Source organism: Mixophyes fleayi, chromosome 6 (genome assembly GCF_038048845.1).
Source record: "Mixophyes fleayi isolate aMixFle1 chromosome 6, aMixFle1.hap1, whole genome shotgun sequence".
In the NCBI taxonomy this organism is placed as follows: domain Eukaryota; kingdom Metazoa; phylum Chordata; class Amphibia; order Anura; family Limnodynastidae; genus Mixophyes; species Mixophyes fleayi.
Window position 1 is genome coordinate 147,846,272 of NC_134407.1, and position 22,773 is coordinate 147,869,044.

Here is a 22,773-nt window from a genome sequence, read left to right on the forward strand (position 1 = left end):
GATAAAAGTAATACTACTTACTACTACATTACAGTACAAATGTTCATGGCGTGGGTAAAGATAACAGCCTTTCAGCTGCTGCCCCAGGCAGCTGATTAACTAAATCAACTGTCCAAATATATAAATTATGCAGATGGAGCAGTGTTTGTTTCAGAAAACAGCTCACCATGTCACAGAATTGATCTAGTTTACAAAGCTCACAAGATGCAAAGCTCAAATTGGTTTTGCACTGGTGTGCCTATGTGGTCCAGCCGGCATACGTCAATGTTCATACCTACTCTGCACTCTTTACAGACACTTCCACAAACTAGAAATGCGCCCAGATTAACAGGAAGGCCGACAAATCTGAGGCGCACTGTGCAAAACTGTGAACATGACATAAAACATCACCAACTCCTCACCAAGTGTTTTGTGGAGTGAAAATGGCAATGTATTTATGGCGGCCCAGTGAAATCTCCAAAGACTTGAAGCTGACCACCTTAGGAGTCCATGTAGGATCATGTATTTATGCACTGCTTACATTTACCAGTATCAGATAGTGACTGCTCATAAATTATGCCAAACAAATCCTCAAATTTCCATGCAACTATTGAATAAAATCTAGAGGTTATATCTCAGTATTGAGCTGTTACTGTGCTCCCCTTACCCCCTGAATCTTACCCCTTCCTGTTTTCTTTATATATTCCTACACAAAATTCAATAAGGATAAATGATTAAATATGATGGCAGTGTGCTGTGATACAATGCACCCTCTATACCCCTTGAATTGATGTGCATCATTAACGTTAGTACGATTTCTGCTCGCAGCTCAGGGAGCTCCCTCTCAGTCTACAAAATGAAATCTTGTTTTTGAACTGCTTCACAAACCCTACTCCGAACTTAGCAAGTAAAATGCTTAATCCATCCAACTCCTCCCATCCTCTGCTCAGTGAAAACTTCTGCTCTTTTGCTAAAAACACCATTGTGCTTTGCAAATCCGTGTGTTGAAATATAGACACACCAGCACAGGTAGAGAGAGTGCACTACACTAAGGGCTCTATTTATATTATTACACACGTATATGCTGTTAGGAGACATATGTTTTGCTCCTGCTGTAGGGCAGGTGCAAGTACATACTATTGAGGATGACTTATTGTAAACCAGGCGCATATTGCTGCTGATACAAACACATTTTATGATGTGTATAATTCTGCATATGGACGGAAATACACTAGTTTTCCGTGCTCTGGTTTTAAGACTACTTTATATCATTTTGCGTCCAACACTGAATCAGGCCCTTAATGTCAAGTTCCTCTATGTATGTTCTACATGTTTTTTCTTGCTGTTCCTCCATAGGAGAACTCTCACTCCAACCACAAACTGCAAGACAAACAGTACAGAAAGTACAACATGGGTCAATATTTATCGACTAATAAGTGCTCACAAGTAAAATAATTAGCTCATCTATTATCCACAGAATCACCATTGGTAGAATGTCCACTATTTGTTAGACCTGTATTATTGTTCATCAGAATGCATACACTAAGGCCTCTATTTATTAAAATGCGGTGAATTGCTGCAATTGACCACTAAATTCTCAACTTACTCTTTCAATGGCCAAGACTGAAGGGATATGCACATGCATGACGCGGTTAACACGTTTGCAAATGGGCATTGAAACTGAAAGCGCAAACTTGGGTTTTCAGACCATCTAGTTAAGGAAAATATTTAAAAAAATACTGATTTTTCAAAAATAAAGCCCTTTTTCATTGATCTTCTTTTTAAATAAACTTCCCCATACTCTGCATGGGTAATCTATTACCAGTGAGACCCGGTGAATTTTATCACTTTTATTGCCAACGTTGACCTCTTCATGTATAGGGCAAAATTTTATCTCCGGGGAAAACAACTATTTTCACCAGAGATATGGCTTTTCACTGTTTAATAAATAGATCTGCAAGAGCTTCCTTCGTTTGATGAAGTGGAATCATCGCCAAGAAATGCATTATTGGGCAACTATTGGGGTAGATCAAGGACATCTACATCTATGGTACCTACCTTTAGTCCCAATGTTGTATGCACTCTGACAGATCTTACAGATTGTGACTGTGTTCATAGCAGATGAGCTAATTATTTTACTTGTGAATGCAACGTAATCAATAAATATTGAACCATGTGTGGACTTTTAAACAAAATTACTTTGGTATCACTCCGTGTGCGAGTCAAAATCCAAATGCAACCATGCTAAACAATTCTGCCTATCAATATATATATATATATATATATATATATATATATATATATATATATATATATGGGATATTGTGCAGCAACTGTAAAGTATGGAGATATATACATCTATATATTAGAACCAGCATAACTTTAAGAGAAAAGTGTAATTAGCAGGAAGTATATGCCATTATGTAAGGATAAAAACCTGTTGTTATTATTATTCTATATCACTACTGGTGTTTATCCTCTGCAGGCAAGCACAGAACTGGAAGCTGGAGAAACATATGTTCTGCTGACTGAAACTGATTGACAGCCTCCTAAAGATGGTACATTCCTCACCTCTGGCTGGGAGACAGATGTTGTAGCATGTCGTCCTTACATTGGGAAGAGAAATAACAAAAAATTAAGGAGCGATTGAAAGTCATTACCGCAATGCAGAGACAGGCAGTTCTTATGGAGGATACTCCAGCAAATTGGGAAGCTTGTTTGTATTTGTCAGTTGAAGAGGAGCGCAGCTCCATGTACCAGCCTGTCAATGTCTCTCCTAGGTGTAGCCGATTAATCCTACCTTGATTTATGGGATAGCATAAGGAAGGGAAGGCTATTCTTACGCTCTCAGTAAATGTAGACATACATAGAGACTGCAGTTTATTAACAAATGATCAGTACTGACACTGATCTAATGAATGGTGCACAAACCATTGACTTAAATCCTGCTGTGTACAGAAGAAATGGTCAGTCAGTATGGAAGCAGTTAACGTAACCAGCCATGTTCTACAGATAGAGATGAGTGAAACTCCCATGTTTTAGCTCCTAAAGATATTTCTGATCTTGTTTTGTGGTTTTCTTTTTTCACTTTTCAAAGATGATGCACAGATGTTTAAGTTAATATTTAAACAGAAAGAGTCATTTAAAAACACATTTTAGTGAAAAAAATGCCTAGGATGTAAATTTATAGTCATTGTTGTATCTTTGAAAGCATCTATCTTTCAAAACCAACATTGTAATTGACAAACTTTTAACAAATCTGCCTATTTATTCAGAGCTGAATTTCCATTGAATTGTGAACTGTAACAAATTGCTCAACTCTGACAGTAGATTAACTGTGCTTATTTTATGTGAAAGCAGTGATATTTCCATACTGTGAGTTTATGAATGCATGATAGAAGCTGAATTCTGCATTAATTGTACTAATGGCACACAACACATCCTCACATCTCTTGGTGGTGCAGTATGTTATGAAGGGCATTTAACTATCCTTTAAACCCCTTTATAGCGGCGGTAGTCAGTTTAATAATACTGACTACCCTGACAGTGACTACAACAACATGGCAATTATGAAGACTACTACCCCGACATGAAAAAAAAAATGACTTACCATGACACAGATGAAGTGATGTTACAACCCGATGTGTTGCCAACAGAGGAAAATTACTTCACGCCAAAACGCGACTCCTGTTAAAGCGCCAATCGATGGACCCGGCTGCCATTCATCCAATGTAAGTATTATTTTAGGAGTTAAGGCTAGGGTTAACCTTACCTTTACAAGCCGGGTCCATCCATCGATGCTTTAAGAGGAGTCACATTTTGACGTGACGTCATTTCCTCAGTCGCCAACAAATCGGGTCCTCATATCACTTCATCTGTGTCATGGTAAGTCCTTTTTTCTCTCATGTCGGGGTACTACTCCATGTCGTTGTAGTTGCTGTTGGGGTAGTGAGTATCGTTAAATGGTACTATACCCCTTTATAGACAGTTGTTGTTTACTCCAGTTGAATCTTTCATCACATACAGAGAGATATTAGGCCAGTTTATATATCTTCCTGTGCATAAACAGCTTATCTCTTGAACTGAGCAAGTTGAATATGCGAGCTGATGACATGATCGCCCCCCTACTCACTGGACTCCAAGCACCATTGTGTGAACACCCTGCCCAAGCAGCAGGTACTTCTGCTAGGTAAATTACTGCAGACCCATTGATCCTGCTAATTTATTTTACTGAATTCTTAGAAATACTATACAACTGTTTTCTGGCATACCACAGATTCAGCAGTACAGCCAGGAAAGACAGTCAGACAATGTAGGCATGTGGGGGCCAATGTTGACTGGGGAGAGCTCCCACTTGTTCACCAGGACCTCTATAACAGCACGGTGGCTCAGTGGTTAGCACTTCTGCCATTACAGCACTGAGGTCATGAGTTCAATTCCTGACCATGGCCTTATCTGTGTGGCGTTTGTATGTTCTCCCCGTGTTTGCGTGGGTTTCCTCTGGGTGCTTCGGTTTCCTCCCACACGCCAAAAACATACTAGTAGGTTAATTGGCTGCTATCAAATTGACCCTAGTCTCTTTCTCTTTGTCTGTGTGTGTGTGCGCTAAGGAATTTAGAATGTATGTCCCAATGAGGCAGGAACTGATGTGAGTGACTTCTCTGTACAGTGCTGCGAAATTAGTGGTGCTATATAAATAAATGGTGATGATGATGATGATGATGATGATGATAATAACAGTACCATAGGTGAAAAGTACTGACTTTAGGACAACTGTATTGGTTGACCAAATCTGCCCATATGTGGGCAACTTACATCAAGAATGTCACCAATCTTAGCAGCATAAGGGACACCCCATCCTGTCCCATTCCAGCCGGGAGAGTAAATAGATGAGTTTTGTATATATTTGGCACGGACTTCATTAGTGAAGGTAAAAGAGGGTTTTAACGGCTTAATGTGTCTCAGAACATTAATTTGGTACTTTTAGATGCAAAATAGTAGTATTAGGAAGATGTTAGATTTTTTTCATATTAGATTAACTTGTATTTTTAGGTTTAGTGGCTCTGTAAGCACACAGTGAACACAGGTATGCCTCATTTTATACAATCTGCAGTTGTTGTGACTGAGTTAATCTGGTTCCACCAACCCTGCTCCTAATTGTATAACAATACAATGTAATTCCAATGATTTGTACATTAGATGTGCCCAGTCCCCAGTCTGCAGACAGCAGCGCGTTTGATTCCTATCCAGGCACAAACACTATAGCTTCAGATTCCAAATGAAAAACTACTGTTTGTGAATGAGGTAATTTCTGTGCTGGCAGCTCCGTTGTAAGAGGCTGAGTATTTATCTTCCCCTCAGGGTGTGCTTATCACACAATTCCCAGGCTGTGTAATGGGCCCCTGTAGCCTCAATGATGCTATGAATATTCTTTGCAATCATCTTTGGAACGTGAGAACACGCGGCCGGCCGGCTGAGAGAGCATCACATACACAGCTCAGTCTCGCACATGTCCTCCGCTACAGCAAGGCTATGCTCCGGGCCGTATTTACAGCTGACTCTGCTCTAGGCATTGTTAGTAGATACACCATAAATTAGTAATTGTGGACCCCACAGGCTCATGCTCCCTATCCAACACCCCCTCTCCTGTTATTTTCATTGGAGAAATGAGGTGGTTGGTAAAGACAAAGTAGCAAAAACAGAATATTCAAAGAAAACAAAATACAATTAATACAAAACCATTTCTATGCTGAACAGAACTTCTCTAGACATTTGCCTAGGTGGTTTATAAGGTAAACTGGCAATAAATAAAAAAAATAAAATACCGTAATAAAAATGTATTGCAGTGTTTTTTTTATATATAACTAACAAATAATTTATCAGTTTCTAGAATATACTCCATCAATCTCTGCCTGGACGTATGCAAACTGTTATTCAATAACATATATTGTGGGAGTTGTAGTCCAACAACAAATGGAGAGACACACGGTGCTTACAATTTAAATAAGATAAGCTTGATATAAAGTCCTGGACTGGCCACACATTTAAAGATCTGGATACTCGAACACATTAGGGGCCAAATTGGGCAAATATGGAACAGTGGCCATTTCCAAGGAGGCTCCATTAATATAGTCAGCTGATGACTGCAAACACATGGTTGCAGTCATTGGCTGTTTGCATTTGCAGGGATTTGGGTGGTAGTTGATGTAGACCCCAAATGCAGCTTTAGCATTTCTGTTGAGGAGTATTTAAAAGTTTACTGACTACTTGGTATCAATACGACGTCTTATGTGGTAACATGTAACTATTTATAGATAGACAAACAAATTTTGGATACATTCAATAATGTCATGTACTTAATGTGTAAGTATTCACATAGTAAAGATACTCGGGATGAATAGAATGTTTCATGTATGTACCACAGTATAATTAGATACTGACAAATGCAAGCTGGCGTCCACATTAGGCATATTTTACTCACATGGTAAGAAGATCGCTCCTCTCTGTCCAGAGGTCTTGTTACATACATACGACCAAATATGGGGTCAATGCTAAATATTTCCATGGGGGGTTGGTCAGCCCCCACGCCTGTGATGCTGTAACGGATCATACTCTCGCTGTCTTTGTCGGAGCGGATCTAAAGAAGACACAAATAGTAAAGTCACATGTGGATATGAAATGTACATTTAAGGGAAGAGTCCTAAGGAAAAGGCTTTTCTATATTATTGTTCTCCACTGTTCTGCAGCTTATATATAAGATACAATCATTTTAGCAAAAATAAGGCTATTCGAAGTTGCAAAACAGCTAGATGATCATATAAAGGCACTAGGATGCAGGGTAAGTGCTGTTATACTGTGTAATGTGAACAAGGACTACTATAAAAGCACTTTGCATGAAACCACGTACTTTTATATGGTCAACATCAAATAAAATAAAGCAGATGTATTTCTGATACAAGGTTGAAAACACAACTAAACTAGGAGGGTTATTTGCTATAAACAAAGAAACACTTGGATTACAGGTATGATACATGACTGTTCTTGACCTATGATATTTTAATGGTTTCTATTCTGTACAAATTACTGAAATGAAGATGAAGTGTCGAGTGAAAGCCATAATTAACCAATATTATACATGTTATATGGACAGATCTGAGGATTAAACAGGGAGAGAAAAACAAAAGGTGACATGACCCACAGATGGTTGACCAAACAATATCTAAAGAATGTTTTTTTGTTGTAGATATTTGTTTGAAGGTCACTTTTCCAGATTCTAGATTCTATCGTCCTTCATTTCCCTGACATTTTCTGGAAGATAATGAGCACATTCACTGTGAGTCCCCTGCTTCATAATAGGCTTGTTTTCCTGTGATCCCAGCTATAATCTCTAAACTCTCTCATTGATTCCTGCTGGACCTCTCGCTCAGAGACCTGAAGGTCAAAGCACAGAAGGACCCATCTGTCTCAGCATGGACAGAATCAGCAAGTGCAGGTCATTACGGCAGAAGAGAGATAATTGAACCCATAATGCAAAGAACACACATGTGACAGCCTTAAATAATGGCTCCAGTGTTATCTTACCGCAAAAACACAAATTAATGAAAGTTTATTATTAAAACCATATAAAAGTTTCCTACCAGGTGCACAATCTAATAAGGATATTAGTCATTGGCATACCAGACGTTTTCCTATTAGGGATACACATAAAGGACAGCTTTTGGTCTAATACATATTAAGACTGTCCTACTGTCAAAAGATAAAGGTTCTATATGGAAGGATGGCAAGAACTCCTGAAGCTTATCTGATTGGCTGCTGACCTTGGTTTGTCTGCTTGTTAGTTCTGTATGAAAGAGTTTTTAGTAACTTAAGCAACAGGGCACCAGTTCCCAATAATATTCAGAACACCCCCCCCCCCCCCCAAAAAAAAAAAGACCATTTAAAGCAAAGTTAAGTAATTATTTAACACAGAGGTAGGCAAACCTAGGTTTCTAAAGAAGTTGAGGAACTAGAGGTGCAAACATACCCTGACAGCCAGAACATAACAGCACATTCAAACATGGACAAGGATGTTTGAATGGATATAACAGCCAGCAAAACACAAGTTGATTACCTCTGTTATCAATAACTACGTATAAAACCTCATTTGAAATGCTTTTTGGGGCATTTTAAGAAACCGGGTACAATGTTGTAACACTTGCAAGATGCTTTTGAAAAGAACCCTTACTGGGACCATACAACTCTAGGGGATATATTTACTAAACTGCAGGATTGAAAAAGTGAAGATGTTGCCTATAAGAACCAGATTCTAGCTGTCATTTTGTATAATGTACTAAATAAATGATAACTAAAATCTGATTGATTGCTATAGGCAACATCTCCTCTTTTTCAAACCCACAGTTTAGTAAATCTACCCTTAGATCTCATGTTGTTAGCATTGCTTTCCTCATTGCAGTCTACCACTGGCCAGGATACAAATAATTACCCAGAATCTCATTAATAAATCAGCATATTTTGTCACTGGAAAGTCCCACTATTACAGCATACACTTATGAAAAGTATGACCCACTACAAAATAGTAGTAGAGTGCACTGAGATTACCATTTTACAGTTAGATGCAACAGCTACACAGACTGGAGTTTGTATGATGTATAAAACACAAATCAAGGACTTGCAGCTTCAAAACCTCAGATTCAAAACAGCAGGAACTTATTTAAATAGGTTTCATTTAGTTTTAATGTGAATTCATTTTATATTAATCATTCCTACTTAAAACGGATGAAAGGAACTTTTTCTTTCAGCTGTTACGTTGTTCAAAGTCTTGTTTTGGAATGTGAGAAGTTAGATGTAGTTTAAGGGGTGCCTAGTGGATTTAGAGTTATGAGTAGTCTTCCAATGTTCTGTTATCACTGGTGACAGCTAGATGGTGTAATCTGCCAAAGATCAGACTGTTTATATACAACTGAGGTAGTTAACTTAATAGAAATATGTAGATCAGCACTGGACAGTATAGGACAGTACTGACCATGTGCTCAAATTAAGAGGACCACACCTATAAGTTTGTATTTACAGGCTGAATACTACCAATAAATTTCAACTAAGTTGGTCAAGGAAAGGGAGTCATAAACACACAGTTGTGCAGTCCCAAAGGGGTAACAAGCCTAATCATGTGAAACATAAGTATGTTAGATTGTTGTTATGCATTAACATAGAGAATCTTGGAAAATTATCCCTATGGATTGTTACCTGGAGTGTACTGCAAGGGTTATTACAGTGTACAGAGCAGGCAGGTGCGGACTACTGATTTTTCCCACATAAACGCTAAACCAGGAAATGAAGGTGGCGGCACTACTTAGGATGGGAGGATATTTGTAGGTGCTATCCTCTTAAAATTCTCCAAAGATCCAAAAACATGTTATGCTATTATGACACATTGACTTGTTAGGATGGGTGGGGGTGTTGTGGGTGTCCTTAAATAATGTTGGAATATTTGAAGAATGAAAAAATAAAAAAAAAAGCCAACACAAATGTTATATTTATACAAGAGCAACATTCAAAAGATGCCTAATTATACCTACTAATGTGTGTGTTTATTTGCATGATATTGATACAATATTTCACAAATGTGAAAAGGCATTTGACAAGAGGGATGGATGCTATAAAACACATCTTGTATTCTAAAACAAGAGACTTGCACAGAATAGTTCTCTTTTCATTGCTGGGTACAGACATGTCTCCAGTTTGTGGAAAAGCCAAGAACCTGGTTGCCTAGCCTATTGTGTCATCGAGTCCAGACATCAAGAACATTTTACCATACATTTATGGTATGAGCTGAATATTTGCATTGGTTATATTTGTTGCCAAGTATCTTGCAAAACTGTTGTTCTCAAATTAATTATTTTAGTATGAGATGCGCTATTAAGTTCAAATGCAAGGCTACTGATATAAGCTGCGTCCGCTGTGCAGTAACATAAATATTCAATGGTCAGCTGCTGAAGAGCTGACCACTAATCCTTATTTATGAAGTGAGGCTGGCAATAAACTGCAGGGAGTCCAGATTGTGAAGAATGGAATAAAGGACAAAGAAATAAACTGTACTGGGGTGGACTTGTGAGTGGATGAATGTCACAAATCAACACACACAGCACATGTGAAGTAGATATTCAATTCCATTCTTAGCAGTTACCAGTAATGTATTAATCTTAGGCTGGATGAGGTTTAGTCCCAAAGTCCTTTAAATGTGCCCTTTGGAATGCACGCTCTGTTTGTAACAAACTTACCTCCATACATGACCTCTTCCTCTCAAATAACCTCAACCTTCTAGCAATAACAGAAACATGGCTCACACAATCAGACACTGCCTTACCTGCAGCCCTTTCACATGGTGGTCTCCATTTCACCCACACCCGCAGACCGGGAGGCAAACAAGGAGGGGGGGTTGGACTACTTCTCTCCCCACAGTGCATATTCACAGTTCTACCAAGTGTCCCATCACTCACCTTCACATCTTTTGAAGTACATGCTGTTAGGATTTTTAACCCATTCTCTATGCGTGTTGCTGTCATCCATTGTCCACACCAACAATTTCTTGAACACTTCTCTGCATGGCTCCCTCACTTCCTATCTACTGATATCCCCACCATTATCATGGGTGATTTCAACATCCCTATTTCTAATCCACGTTCCAATGCTGCTTCCAAACTACTCTCTCTAACCTCCTCACTTGACCTCTCCCAGTGGATTGAATCCGCTACTCATCAGGATAGCCACTGTCTTAATCTTGTTTTCTCTAGACTATGCTCATTTACTTATTTCCTTAACACTCCTTTCCCCTTCTTGGATCATCACCTTATTAGCTACTCGCTCATCCCCAGTTCTTTACTCTCCCTAGTGTCAAACTCTTCCAAGCCTCCTCACAACCGCAGGAATTTCAACTCTATTGATTTTCAACAGTTTTCCACCTCTCTCCAACACCTTCTCTCCCCAATTTCTACATTCTCCTCCCCTGATCGGGCAGTACCCCATTTTCATCAAACCCTAGCAACTGCCCTGGATCAAGTGGCTCCAGCGACACTACATACTTCGCGTAGAATACGTTGCCAACTGTGGCACACTACAGTAACACGAACTCTACAAAAACTTTCTCGTAAAGCAGAACGTCACTGGTGTAAATCTTGTGCCTCTGATTTCATCACATATACTGATATCTACCACTCATATAGCAATGCCCTGGACACTGCTAAACAAGCATACTACCGATCTCTCATCTATGCTCAGGCTTCTAACCCCAAATGCCTCTTTAACACATTTAACTCTCTTCTGAATCCTCCTGCCCCAAATCCTCCAACTAACATCAGTGCACAGGATCTTGCTTCCTATTTCATGGACAAAATTGATAAGATCAGGCTTGAAATGGTATCATCTCCCTTGACAAGCAATCGGCTCAATTCCTTTGTAGCACCCTCTGACACTCTCTCTTCATTTGATCCCACAAATGAAGAGGAAGTTTCTACTCTCTTCTCATTTTCCTACTCTACCTCCTGTCCTCTTGATCTCATTCCCTCACAAATTGGTATGTCCCTGTCTCCTGTGCTCATTCCTCCTCTAACTAAAATATGTAAACTATCTCTTGCTACTGGTATTTTTCCATCACTATGCAAGCATGCAGTGATTACTCCCATTTGAAAAAAACAGAATTCTGACCCTAACTCTCTCATAAATTACCGCCCCATATCCCAGCTCCCAAGCCCCTCCAAGCTTCTCGAGAGAATTGCCTACACTCGCCTCACACACTTTCTTACAGCAAACAACCTGTTGGATCCTCTTCAGTCAGACTTTCGCTCTCAACACTCCACAGAGACTGCACTGACCAAGATTGTCAATGATTTGATCACAGCAAAAAATAATAACCATTACTCTCTTCTAATTCTCCTGGATCTCTCTGCTGCATTTGACACTGTTGACCACTCTCTCCTCATACGAACGCTACAATCCCTAGGTCTTGAAGGCACTGTCCTATCCTGGTTCTCATCCTACCTATCTAATTGCTCTTTCAGTGTTAATTTCTCTGGATCCACCTCTGCTCCGCTTCCTTTATCAGATGGAGTACCACAAGGCTCAGTCCTAGGTCCTCTGTCATTCTCTATCTACACCACTTCTCTTGGAAAACTAATAAGCTCCTTTGGATTTCAGTATCATCTCTATGCGGATGATAGACAAATCTATCTATCCTCTCCTGATCTTTCACCATCTGTGTTGTCTCGCGTTACTGACTGTCTTTCTGCCATTTCATCTTGGATGTCTTCTCGCCAACTTAAACTCAATCTTTCAAAAACTGAATTAATAATATTCCCAACCAAAAGCAGAAGCTTCCTGCCTGACATTTTTATTTCTGTTGATAACATGACCATAAATCCCACCCCGCAAGCTTGTTGCCTAGGTGTAATCCTTGATTCACAACTGTTATTTATTCCCCACATCAACTCTATATCTAAATCATGTTACATACACCTAAAGAACATTTCCAGAATACGCACATATCTGACACAAGACACCGCAAAAACATTAATTCATGCACTTATCATCTCCCGCATCGACTATTGCAACTCCCTCCTTACTGGTCTTCCCAAAGTCAGACTTGAACCCCTACAATCTATTTTGCACGCAGCGGCTAGATTAATTTTCCTTACTAACCGTTTTTCCTCTGCTGAGCCACTCTGTCAGTCTCTACATTGGCTGCCTGTATTTCAACGAATCCAATATAAAATTCTTCTACTAACATACAAGGCCATCAACAAAATTGCACCGACATACATCTCCTCACTGGTCTCGAAATACCTCCCTACTCCACACCTCCATTCTGCACAAGATCTACATCTCTCCTCCACTTTCATCACATCCTCCCATTCTCGGTTACAGAATTTTTTCTGGGCTGCACCCACTTTGTGGAATTCCCTCCCACGCACAATAAGACTTTCCTGTAGTCTTCAAACCTTCAAGCGTTCACTGAAAACCCACCTCTTCAGACAAGGTTATGATATTCCGCAACCACCATCTTAATTTCCCTAGATTACCCTATTACCATCCTCTACACTGCTAACGCAAGACAACAACCCTCTGACCAATATTGCAACACACACAGCCCTCTCAGTACTTTTACCTTTGCGTTCTAGCTGGTCCATTGTGCAATATGATGTAGCACATGCCCTTGTGTTTCTAACTCCCATTGTCCTATATATTGTAAGCTTGCGAGCAGGGTTCTCTTACCTCTCTGTCTGTATGTATAACCCAGTATTGTCTTATCAATGTTTGTTCCCAATTGTAAAGCGCTGCGGAATTTGCTGGCGCTATATAAATAAATGTTGATGATGATGATGATGATGATGAACTCCAAAAGGACAGGCAGTAATTTGGGGGTTAAGAGTCCCATAAAAGTAATTAAGATGACATGGTGGTAGGTTTGTTACATTTTTAGGTTATATAGGTAGCATAGTAGAGATGGCATTCTTGTAGAACTTGGTTCCTGCAGTTGTGCAAATTAAAAAGATAGTTTGTGCTTTAAGAAGAAAAAAATAAAGAAATCAAAACAATTCATGAGAAAGATGTAACCTAAATGGTGGTATGTGGCCGCACAGTGGCACAGTGGTTAACATGGCTGCATCACAGTGCTAAGGTCACGAGTTCCATTCCGACCTGTCTGCCTGTATCTATGTCTGTGATACTGTAGGGAATACAGATTGTAAGCTCAAATGACTATGTATCCTCTGATTAGCGCTACATATTATTGGTGCTATATAAATAAATAATAAATAAATGAAAGTCTGGTAGGCAAAGAATAAAAAGTGAAGTCTATTGTAGTGGGATGGACTAGTAGTCTCATGTGTTTTGACAAGCTTGTGAAGAGTGTTGGGAGCTTAGACAACAAGCAAGGGTGACACAGTGACTACTGAGTTCTCCTACCAGGATTAGAAACCATCCAGAAGGGTCTTTTGGGGAACAAAGCAAACCAAATCATTTCATGTATGAGGATAGCCACCCGTGCTTGGTGAAATTTTAAGCTAGACAGACCTGAAAATATTTGGCATGCTTATGTTTAAGCTCACGTTGATGTGTGGAGTGAGCCTCTTGCAAAATCATTACATTGGCTTTGAGTCTTTGAGCATATTTTCTACAAACATGCAAGATTTCAAATGGCCGGACTATTACGGGCTACACATTGTGAGATAAATATTTAAAAAACAGTTAAAAGTAAGTTGAAGATGAAAGGATCATCATTTTAGGGAGATAAATATGGCACAGCAGAAAATAACATAAATAAATAATAAATAAATAAAATATATAGCAGGGCAGTGGAAAAGCTCAATTGAGGAACATAAAGTTGACAGACTGGCAGGAATCATTGGTAAAGATAAAAGAAAAGAAAGAAAAAAAATAAAGAATGCTAAAAACATTGTTTTCAACAATATCAATAATGTCCTACAAAGGCAAACAATTTAGTAGATGGTACAGAAGACCAGAACAGGCTGAGAAGTAAATGTTGTGATACAACATCAGCAGAATATTATGATTAATGCTAGGACTGGGAGCTAGGTGTTTCCCTGAGAAGGACAATGAGACTGTAAGTGCAATAGCAAAAGAGAAATGGAGATATAGTGGTGATACGAGGATGAATGGAAGTGGAATAGCAAGAGAGGGGATGGAGACATGGGATATGGTGATAAGAGGAAGAAGGGAAGTAAAGTAGCAAGGAAAATTAGGGGGTGGCGGGTCAGCAAAGGGAGTAAGGGGAACGAGAGTAACAAGAGGATTAGTGTAAAGGGAGAAGAGTGCGGTTACCACCTCAAGAAGAAGTGAATAAATAGTTGATGTGCATTTCAAAGCAGTCTATTAACAAATTATTATATAACTGATGAATACAGCTATACATGTGACAGAAAATAACGCATCACATTTTGTTAACAAAGGCAAAAAAATTGTGGACGCAAAACTAGCTTGTACAATTTCCATATTTCAAGTTTGTCATGGAAAAATACTCACAAATTTTGAACACACCACCCACAGACTTCGCTGAGATGCTGACTTGAATGAAATGAGATAGAACAAAAAGCAGCAGCGAGTGCTTCACATAGGCGCCTTATCAGGAAAAGGAGCCACTGACAAAGCTGTGAGTTAGGAGTCTGGTTGGTTGTAGAAATCAGATCTGAAATTTAGTAGTTTTATCTAAATGAGAAAGGCAATATTCTGGTAGGCTGGCACCCTAGAAGGCACTGAGATCAATGAAAAACAAAACAAAAAATCCCAAAAAATATATATATATATATATATGAAGGCAACAAAAAAAACAAATCACTAAAGAAAATAAATGGTTGTTATGTTTCCTCTTCTGTTTGCTCCTTCTCCTGCAAAACAGGAAAATGAACCACTGCAGAGAAGTCAATATTCTTTATATAGTCTTTAAGTCAACAAATCACAAAGCAGTCACTAGGGTCCTTGCTCCTGTCTTGCAACCTAGTGGAAAAGGTCATATTTAAAATGATACTTGTCCTGCTCGCATCTCCATAATCAGAAGAAAGGGGAAAAGAGAGATGGGGAGGGGGAAGAGAACGGAGAGGAGCAGAAAGAGCGGGTAGGTGTAAGGGAGCATAGCAGACACAGAGTGAGAAACAGTTTGGCAGACTTGCTTTTCAGAAATGTGCTGTGTGGACTGGTTAATTTATACAGTGATGCTGGGCTAGTGATGTCACTGCAGGTCTCAGATTTTTAACTTGCCCCAGATTCCATCATAGACATGTATGTCACAAAAAGACAGCCTATCATACTGACAAAGTTGGTCATTACTGAGTTACATTATGAAATGAAAAGTCATCCAGCTAATGAATGAGATATTCATGCTATATCGGAAGAGGGTGATAGCCTTTTTCCAGTGGCGGAACTACAGAGTGTGCGGCCACTATGGGGAATGAAGGTGAGGGGGGCAATGCCCCCCTTTCAAAGATCCCACTCTGCTCTCAAAAGAGGATAAGGAATGGAGGCATCACCAGGTCCATACCCAAGTTTTCTTATGGGGTCCAGTGATGCATTCTGGCAGCCGTTTTGAGGGCTGAACCAATATTTATGAGAATGCAGCTTTCTAGTAGATTCGTAGGTTGTATTTTCATTAAGTGTCTCCTGCTGCCTCTATAATGTGTAGGTGGCAGGTACAATTTAAGAAAATAGAAGATTAATTTAAAAGGCTGTTGCTGTTAGTACATTACTTCATCACAGAATTGACTGTGCTTTGTGAGCAAACATCTGAAAGCGGTATGTGTTTTACAAGAAAAAAAAAAATCAAGTTGAATTTGTAAATTGCATAAGGGTCTCCACTCAGATATTACATGGGCAGTAGCATAAACTAGCATGGAACACACAACTGCTTTCTGTCTCCCCAGGTGATACCCCACTGCTCAATCATGCAGATACTTTGTACAGGACAAGCTGTCTGAACAAAGGAGATCTCTCAGGATCCTGCCTGTGGGTCCTCCATCCATATCTTTGAAACATGTCACTGTCCTGTAGTCTACACAGTCAATCTACACTGTGTATTACCTATTATTTTGTAATTAATAACTAATGGCAGTAAATACTTTAAACCAGCACAAACAACTACACAATCCAATCAGTTTTCAGGGTGCAACAGAAATAAGATTACGACCAAGATCAGTCTGAAATGGAGGCACAAGTTTTTTGGGCTGAACCAATATTCGATAGAATGCAGTTTATCAAATCACTAGGGGCTAGATTTACTAAGCTGCGGGTTTCAAAAAGTGGGGATGTTGCCTATAGCAACCAATCAGATTCTAGCTGTCATTTTGTAGAAGGTACTAAATAAATGAAAGCTAGAATCTGATTGGTTGCTATAGGCAACATTCCCACTTTTTCAAACCCGCAGCTTAGTAAATCTAGCCCTAGGAGTTAGTGACATCACAAAGATATAAGGCACGAATGCAGTTAGCTATAAATTAACACATCGCTTTATTTAGCTCCCACCCTCACAGAACAATGTGCTATAATCTCTCTATACGGGGTAGACTTATGTCTTGTCTCTTCTCATCAACAATAGTTACCTAATAACCATGTCACCTGTCATCTATTTTTCTTATTTTCCACAGTTAAATTAAGAAGACGTGCTGAGTTTCCTATTCAGATAGAGTGAGCTCAGAGCTGTTGGTGCAATGATAGCACAACATAGACAAAGGCTTGGATGGTATTACTATTGAATTTTACAAAAAGTCTTTTTGTAGCCAAATTGTGAGACACCTGAGCAGGTGAATGAAGAAGTTACTCTGCCATCCTCTGTATCTGAGGCTTTAATAACTGTTTCAGCAAACCAGGCAAGGACCCGTTATACCCAGAATCCTATATGCCCATATCACTACTGACCACAAAAGTCAAAGTACTTGCCTAAAGCTTTGCTACATGACAGAATAAAGTCATTGGTAAGATAAAGATATATACAGACCAAACCGACTTTATGCCAGGCAATTTCTGTACTATTCATTTACGGCTGAAATGTACTCATCTACAAATTCCACATGATTATTGTAACAATGCTGTGATGGAATCCTTGTATGTGGCCAAGGCCTTTGACTCAGTAGAGTGGGAAAACTTGGGAAAAGTTTGGTTTTGAGAAAAATTTTATTGGTTGGGTTGTGTTCCTTTAGAGGAGGAACTCAGCAGGGCTGCCCATTATCCACTGCACTGTTTGCCTTAGAGATCAAACCATTGGTCTGTGTGATCAGGGAGGCTGGTTGGATCAAAAGATTGCAGCTTGGAGATAAGGTGGATACTATGCAGACAACACACTCTTTTTTTCTTGACAATCCTAATGAGTTGGATTTTTTTTCTAAAACAAGAGCCTACTCCTCTACCAACCCATGGAGGCCCACCTACTGGCATGATATGTTTTCTCATTTTAGCTGTTTTGTCCTATATAAGATGCCATTTGTATATTGTCTAAAAATTATAGCGTGGATGTAGTAGACATTTCATTAGGGAGATATTTTTTGGGTTTAGTACTTTATATATATTTTTGACAGAATTAAGAATTGAATTATGTTAAGGCTTGGTGTACATCAATTAAATAAGCTAATTATTACAGTACCAGACAAATGTCTGATGATAGGGATCAGATAGGTATGGCAGCTTTTTGTGTTTGTCGTGGAGGCAGGTATATAATTAATATTCATTTTTTAACAAAGCTGGGTGGAAAATAAGGGTGGTTCTGAACTATCATTTAAACATCTTAAACCATTTATGGAATGCCCTAAACATTTTGTTCACCTTGATTGGGGCATCTAGATAATGTGCTGCTGTCTGTCAGAGAGAGGTACACAGTGCAGGCAATCTCTGGATTAAACCCTAATACACTTTCAACAATTTTAGCATGACTGATTTCTTAAAATGTGTACAAATATTGTTTGGAAAACTATACCCCTACCCCACATGCTAGAGTCACACACAATACATAGAAAATGACGACCTCCTTAACACCAAACTGCTCAAAGGAGCATTCATTTATTATACATAACTGTAAAATCATGGGGGAAACAAAACGGGACACCTCCTATAACCACTGCCTCTAGAGGAAGTAGAGTGACAGAACAGCAGTAGGTCAGCACAATTAAAAAGATTAATTAATTACTTCTATTTTTCATCATTTCAAAAAAAAATTCCCAGAGGGAGACCTCAGCGGTGGAAACTGACACCTTGAAAAATGTTACTATATAATGAATTTCCTTAATTGTACTCGTTTGATTGCTCCCTGGAAAGCATATAAACCTTTCACACTCTGTCTCAGACAGCCGTTTGGGTAATAATGTGACATACTTCTAAACTGTCCCTACTCCCCCCATCCTCTTCCAGCAGACCAAGGTTTTTGAAAATTTGTTCCAGAATGTGTGCTTTTTTGCAATTTCTATATCTTTTCTTATTTTGGATGCTGTAAGAGTAAATGTAACTGTATTATGATCATCATCATCATTTATTTATATAGTGCCAGCAGATTCCGTAGCGCTTTACAATTGGGAACAAACAGTAATGAAACAATACTGGGGAATACATACATAGGTAGAGGTAAGAAGGCCCTGATCGCAAGCTTACAATCTATGGGACAATGGTTTGATACACAAGGATAAGTACTACATCATATTGAAAATTTGTCCAGCTAGAATGCAAAGGTTACAAAGTATTTAGTGGGCTGTATGCTCAGTCACAGAACTATGTTGATTAGAGGGTTGTTATCTTGTGTTAGCTGTGTAGAGGGTGGTAATAGGGTAACCTAGGGAGATTAAGAGGGTGGTAGAGGAATATTATAAGTTTGTCTGAAGTGGTGGATTTTTAGAGAACGCTTGAAGGTTTGAAGACTAGAGGAAAGTCTTGTGGTGCAAGGGAGTGAATTCCATAAAGTGGGTGCAGCCCAAAAAAGTCCTGTAATCGAGAATGGGAGGAAGTGATGAGAGTGGAAGAGAGACACAGATCTTGTGTAGAACGGACGTCAGAGGAGGGCTGGCAAATTTTAGCCCAGGGGGCAAAAGTCGACTCAGCAGCCTATTAGGAACATTTTAATGGAAAAAAATGCAGTAGCCCAGTGACCCAGCCCAAAGTAGCCCACTATGGGACTGGCCCAGGGGGCAGATGCCCCTCTGCCCCCCAGCCCAAGCTGCCCCTGATGAAGGTGTCGAGTTGGGAGACAAGTAAGGAGATGTATGTTGGGGCAATTTTGATGATTTCCTTGTATGTTAGTACAAGAATGTTATAATTGGTTTGTTGAAAAACAGGCAACCAATGTAGAGACTGACAGAGTGACAGAGCAGATATAAAATGATTTGCAAGGAAAATAATTTGAGCCGCTGCGTGCAAAATAGATTGTAGGGGCTCAAGTCTGATTTTGGGAACACCAGCAAAAAGGGAATTACAATAGTCGATGTGGGAGATCATCAGTGCCTGAATTAAAGTTTTTGCAGTGCCTTGTGTGAGATATGTGCGTGTAATGTTTTTTTAGATATATGCAGCATGATGTAAATATGGAGTTGATGTAAATATAGAGTTAAGCAAAGGATAGTTGCGAGTCAAGGATTACACCTAGGCAGTGAGCTTGCGGGGTGGGATTTATGCTCATGTTGTCAACAGATATAGAAATGTCAGACAGTAAGCTTCTACTGTTGGGTGGGAATACTATTAATTTTGTTTTTGAAAGATTGAGTTTGAGTTAGCGAGAGGACATCCAAGATGAAATGGCAGAAAGACAGTCAGTAATGCTAGACAACACAAATGGTGAGAGATCAGGAGAGGATGGATAAATTTATATATCTTCCGCATAGAGATGATACTGAAATCCAAAGGAGCTTATTAGTTTTTCTAGAGAAGCGGTGTAGATAGAGAATAGCAGAGGACCTAGGACTGAGACTTGTGGTACTCCAACTGATAAAGAAACAGGAGTGGAGGTTAATCAATAGAAATTAACACTGAAAGAGTGATTAGATAGTTAGGATGAGAACCAGGATAGGACAGTGTCTTGAAGACCTAGGGTTTGTAACATCTGTATGAGGAGAGAGTGGTCAACAGTGTTGAATGCAGCAGAGATCCAGGAGAATTAAAAGAGAGTAATCGCCTTTAGTTTTAGCTGTGATCAGATCATTGACAACCTAGCGTAGTCTCTATGGAGTGCTGAGAGCGAAAGCCTGAATGAAGAGGATCCAATAGGTTGTTTGCAGGAAAGATATGTGATTCCACCAGTTATGTCATGCTGGAATGTGTAGTGTCCTATGTCTGTATAGAATTGTACTGGCATCCAATCACTGACCTACCATCAGATTCTTTACACTGCTCAGTCAGTCTGGATTACTGCAGCCACCTCCATAACATCAGGAGCTGCGGCCATGGCCTTGACTATGTCAACTTCTGCTGACAGTACTGGTGGCTTGTGGCTCTAACCCATCAACCTTCATAAATTTCTAGCTGTGTCACAAAACTATTTCCAGTATAATTAACCCAGACTGTATTCACCCACATAGCCCAGCTCCTAATCCCTCAGCGCCTCCCAGACTAGCGGAGAATCATCTACCTCTACCTTTCCACTTCATCACCTCCTTCAGAGGTGTTCCCTGGTCCCCCAGATCATTGCCTGCCACGGCTAAACCAATGATTAAAACAGAACCTAGACCAAGCCTACACACCTGTGGAGCATAACCCTCAAATTATGAGTCAAAGCAGCTGTACCATAGATGATCCTCCCCTGACCATATACATAAAGGCCCCACAGCTCCCATTAAATAATTTCTGGAGCAAGTTGCCAGACTTAGGGCCCCATAAGAAGGATACCATATACACTCATCTAGGCCTACTGTACCACTTCTTTACACTGGTAATACTGTATAGTTGCTGTGAATATACATACATTACTTATCTGCTCCCTAGCAGCAGGGCCGGTGCTAGGGTCCATGGCACCCTAGGCATTTTTAAAAAAGCGGTGCCCCCCCCCCCCGCAAAAATCGCCCTCCCCCCGCAAAAATCGCCGCCCTCCTCCCTCCTCTCCTTACCTTGTCTCACCACCGCCGCCTCTCTGCTCCGTCTCCTCCCCTCCACTCACTGACACTAGTAAGTGGAGGGGAGGAGACGGAGCAGGGAGGCGGCGGTGGTGACAAAATAGCCTCTTCCCCCCCTACCCGTCCATCTGAATGCTGTGCGGCGGCCGTGACAGGTATGGTCAGCGGTCGCCGCACAGTTTTAAAGTATTTTAGAATTTTGTGGCGCCCTCCAGGCGCCCTCCAGAGCCCGGCGCCCTAGGCAAGTGCCTAACCTTGCTTAATGGGAGCGCCGGGCCTGCCTAGCAGACTTTATTGACAGTGAACATCCACAATTATTGATTAACAGCTGTTCTCTTCACCCAAATTTGACCTGACACAGAGGTGGAAGTTTTTTATGCTTTTGGATAGGGCTCATAAAGCCCTCAAACCTGACAGGCTCTCAGAGATGTTGTGCTCTATCTTCATTATCATAAGAAAAAGGAGAGTTTGATCCTAGTACCAGAAATATGTCCCCCATTGCCAACTCGGGAGCTAATTATTAGATATTTAATGATTTGACAACCTCGACCCTCAAATAGAAGAGAGACCTCAATGAGGTTATAAGGACTTTGAGAGAACATGAGTTCAAGTGTAGCTGGGGTTTTGCCTTTCCATTGCCAGTGTTTTTCATGAATGTTGTTACATGCTGAGCAGGGTCAGGCTATCTACACGATAATCTCTTCCTCAGAGCTCATCTCCATCTACAGCAGGTACATGAAAACCATCCTTGTGTGAATGATCCAGAGGCTAAGACCTATTTTCTACTGTACTTTGAGAATTCTAGGGACTATTTACATTCCAAGTCTACCAAGAACAGAAATCCTCTTTTTTATTTATTTTTTACACACTTTTTACTGAACTCGCACTTGACAGTATCAACATCATACACACAATGAAAAAATAGATGCAACAAAACCTACACAGGTGAATACAGAGTATCATGGTCATTAAGACACAAAGTTACCATGGTAAATACAAGAACGCATACATTTCATGTTTCCAAACCCTGCAATCCTCTTTTTCACCTTCATTGAGAAAGAGAAAGAGTATGTGCTTCATATTTCTGGTAACAAAATATTCATAATTTGCCGTGGTAGATATATGCTTCAAATCCAATTCAAGTTGGTAAGCACCTATTAACTCTTTCTTTAGTTTGAAGGACGACTGTTCTTCAGATGTACTGCATGGCCTGGTA

General features: G+C 39.8%; 1 protein-coding gene across 2 annotated transcripts in view; it reads right to left on the bottom strand.

Annotated features, from left to right (window-relative positions):
- The window catches only part of CDH4 (cadherin 4), a 615,053-nt gene that overhangs the window by 94,547 nt on the left and 497,733 nt on the right, over nucleotides 1-22,773 (bottom strand). For both annotated transcript variants that reach the window (XM_075176773.1, XM_075176772.1), the window contains exon 5: nucleotides 6,461-6,616. In XM_075176773.1, the coding sequence (XP_075032874.1) occupies nucleotides 6,461-6,616 (156 nt within the window). The remainder of the gene's footprint in view (nucleotides 1-6,460; nucleotides 6,617-22,773) is intronic.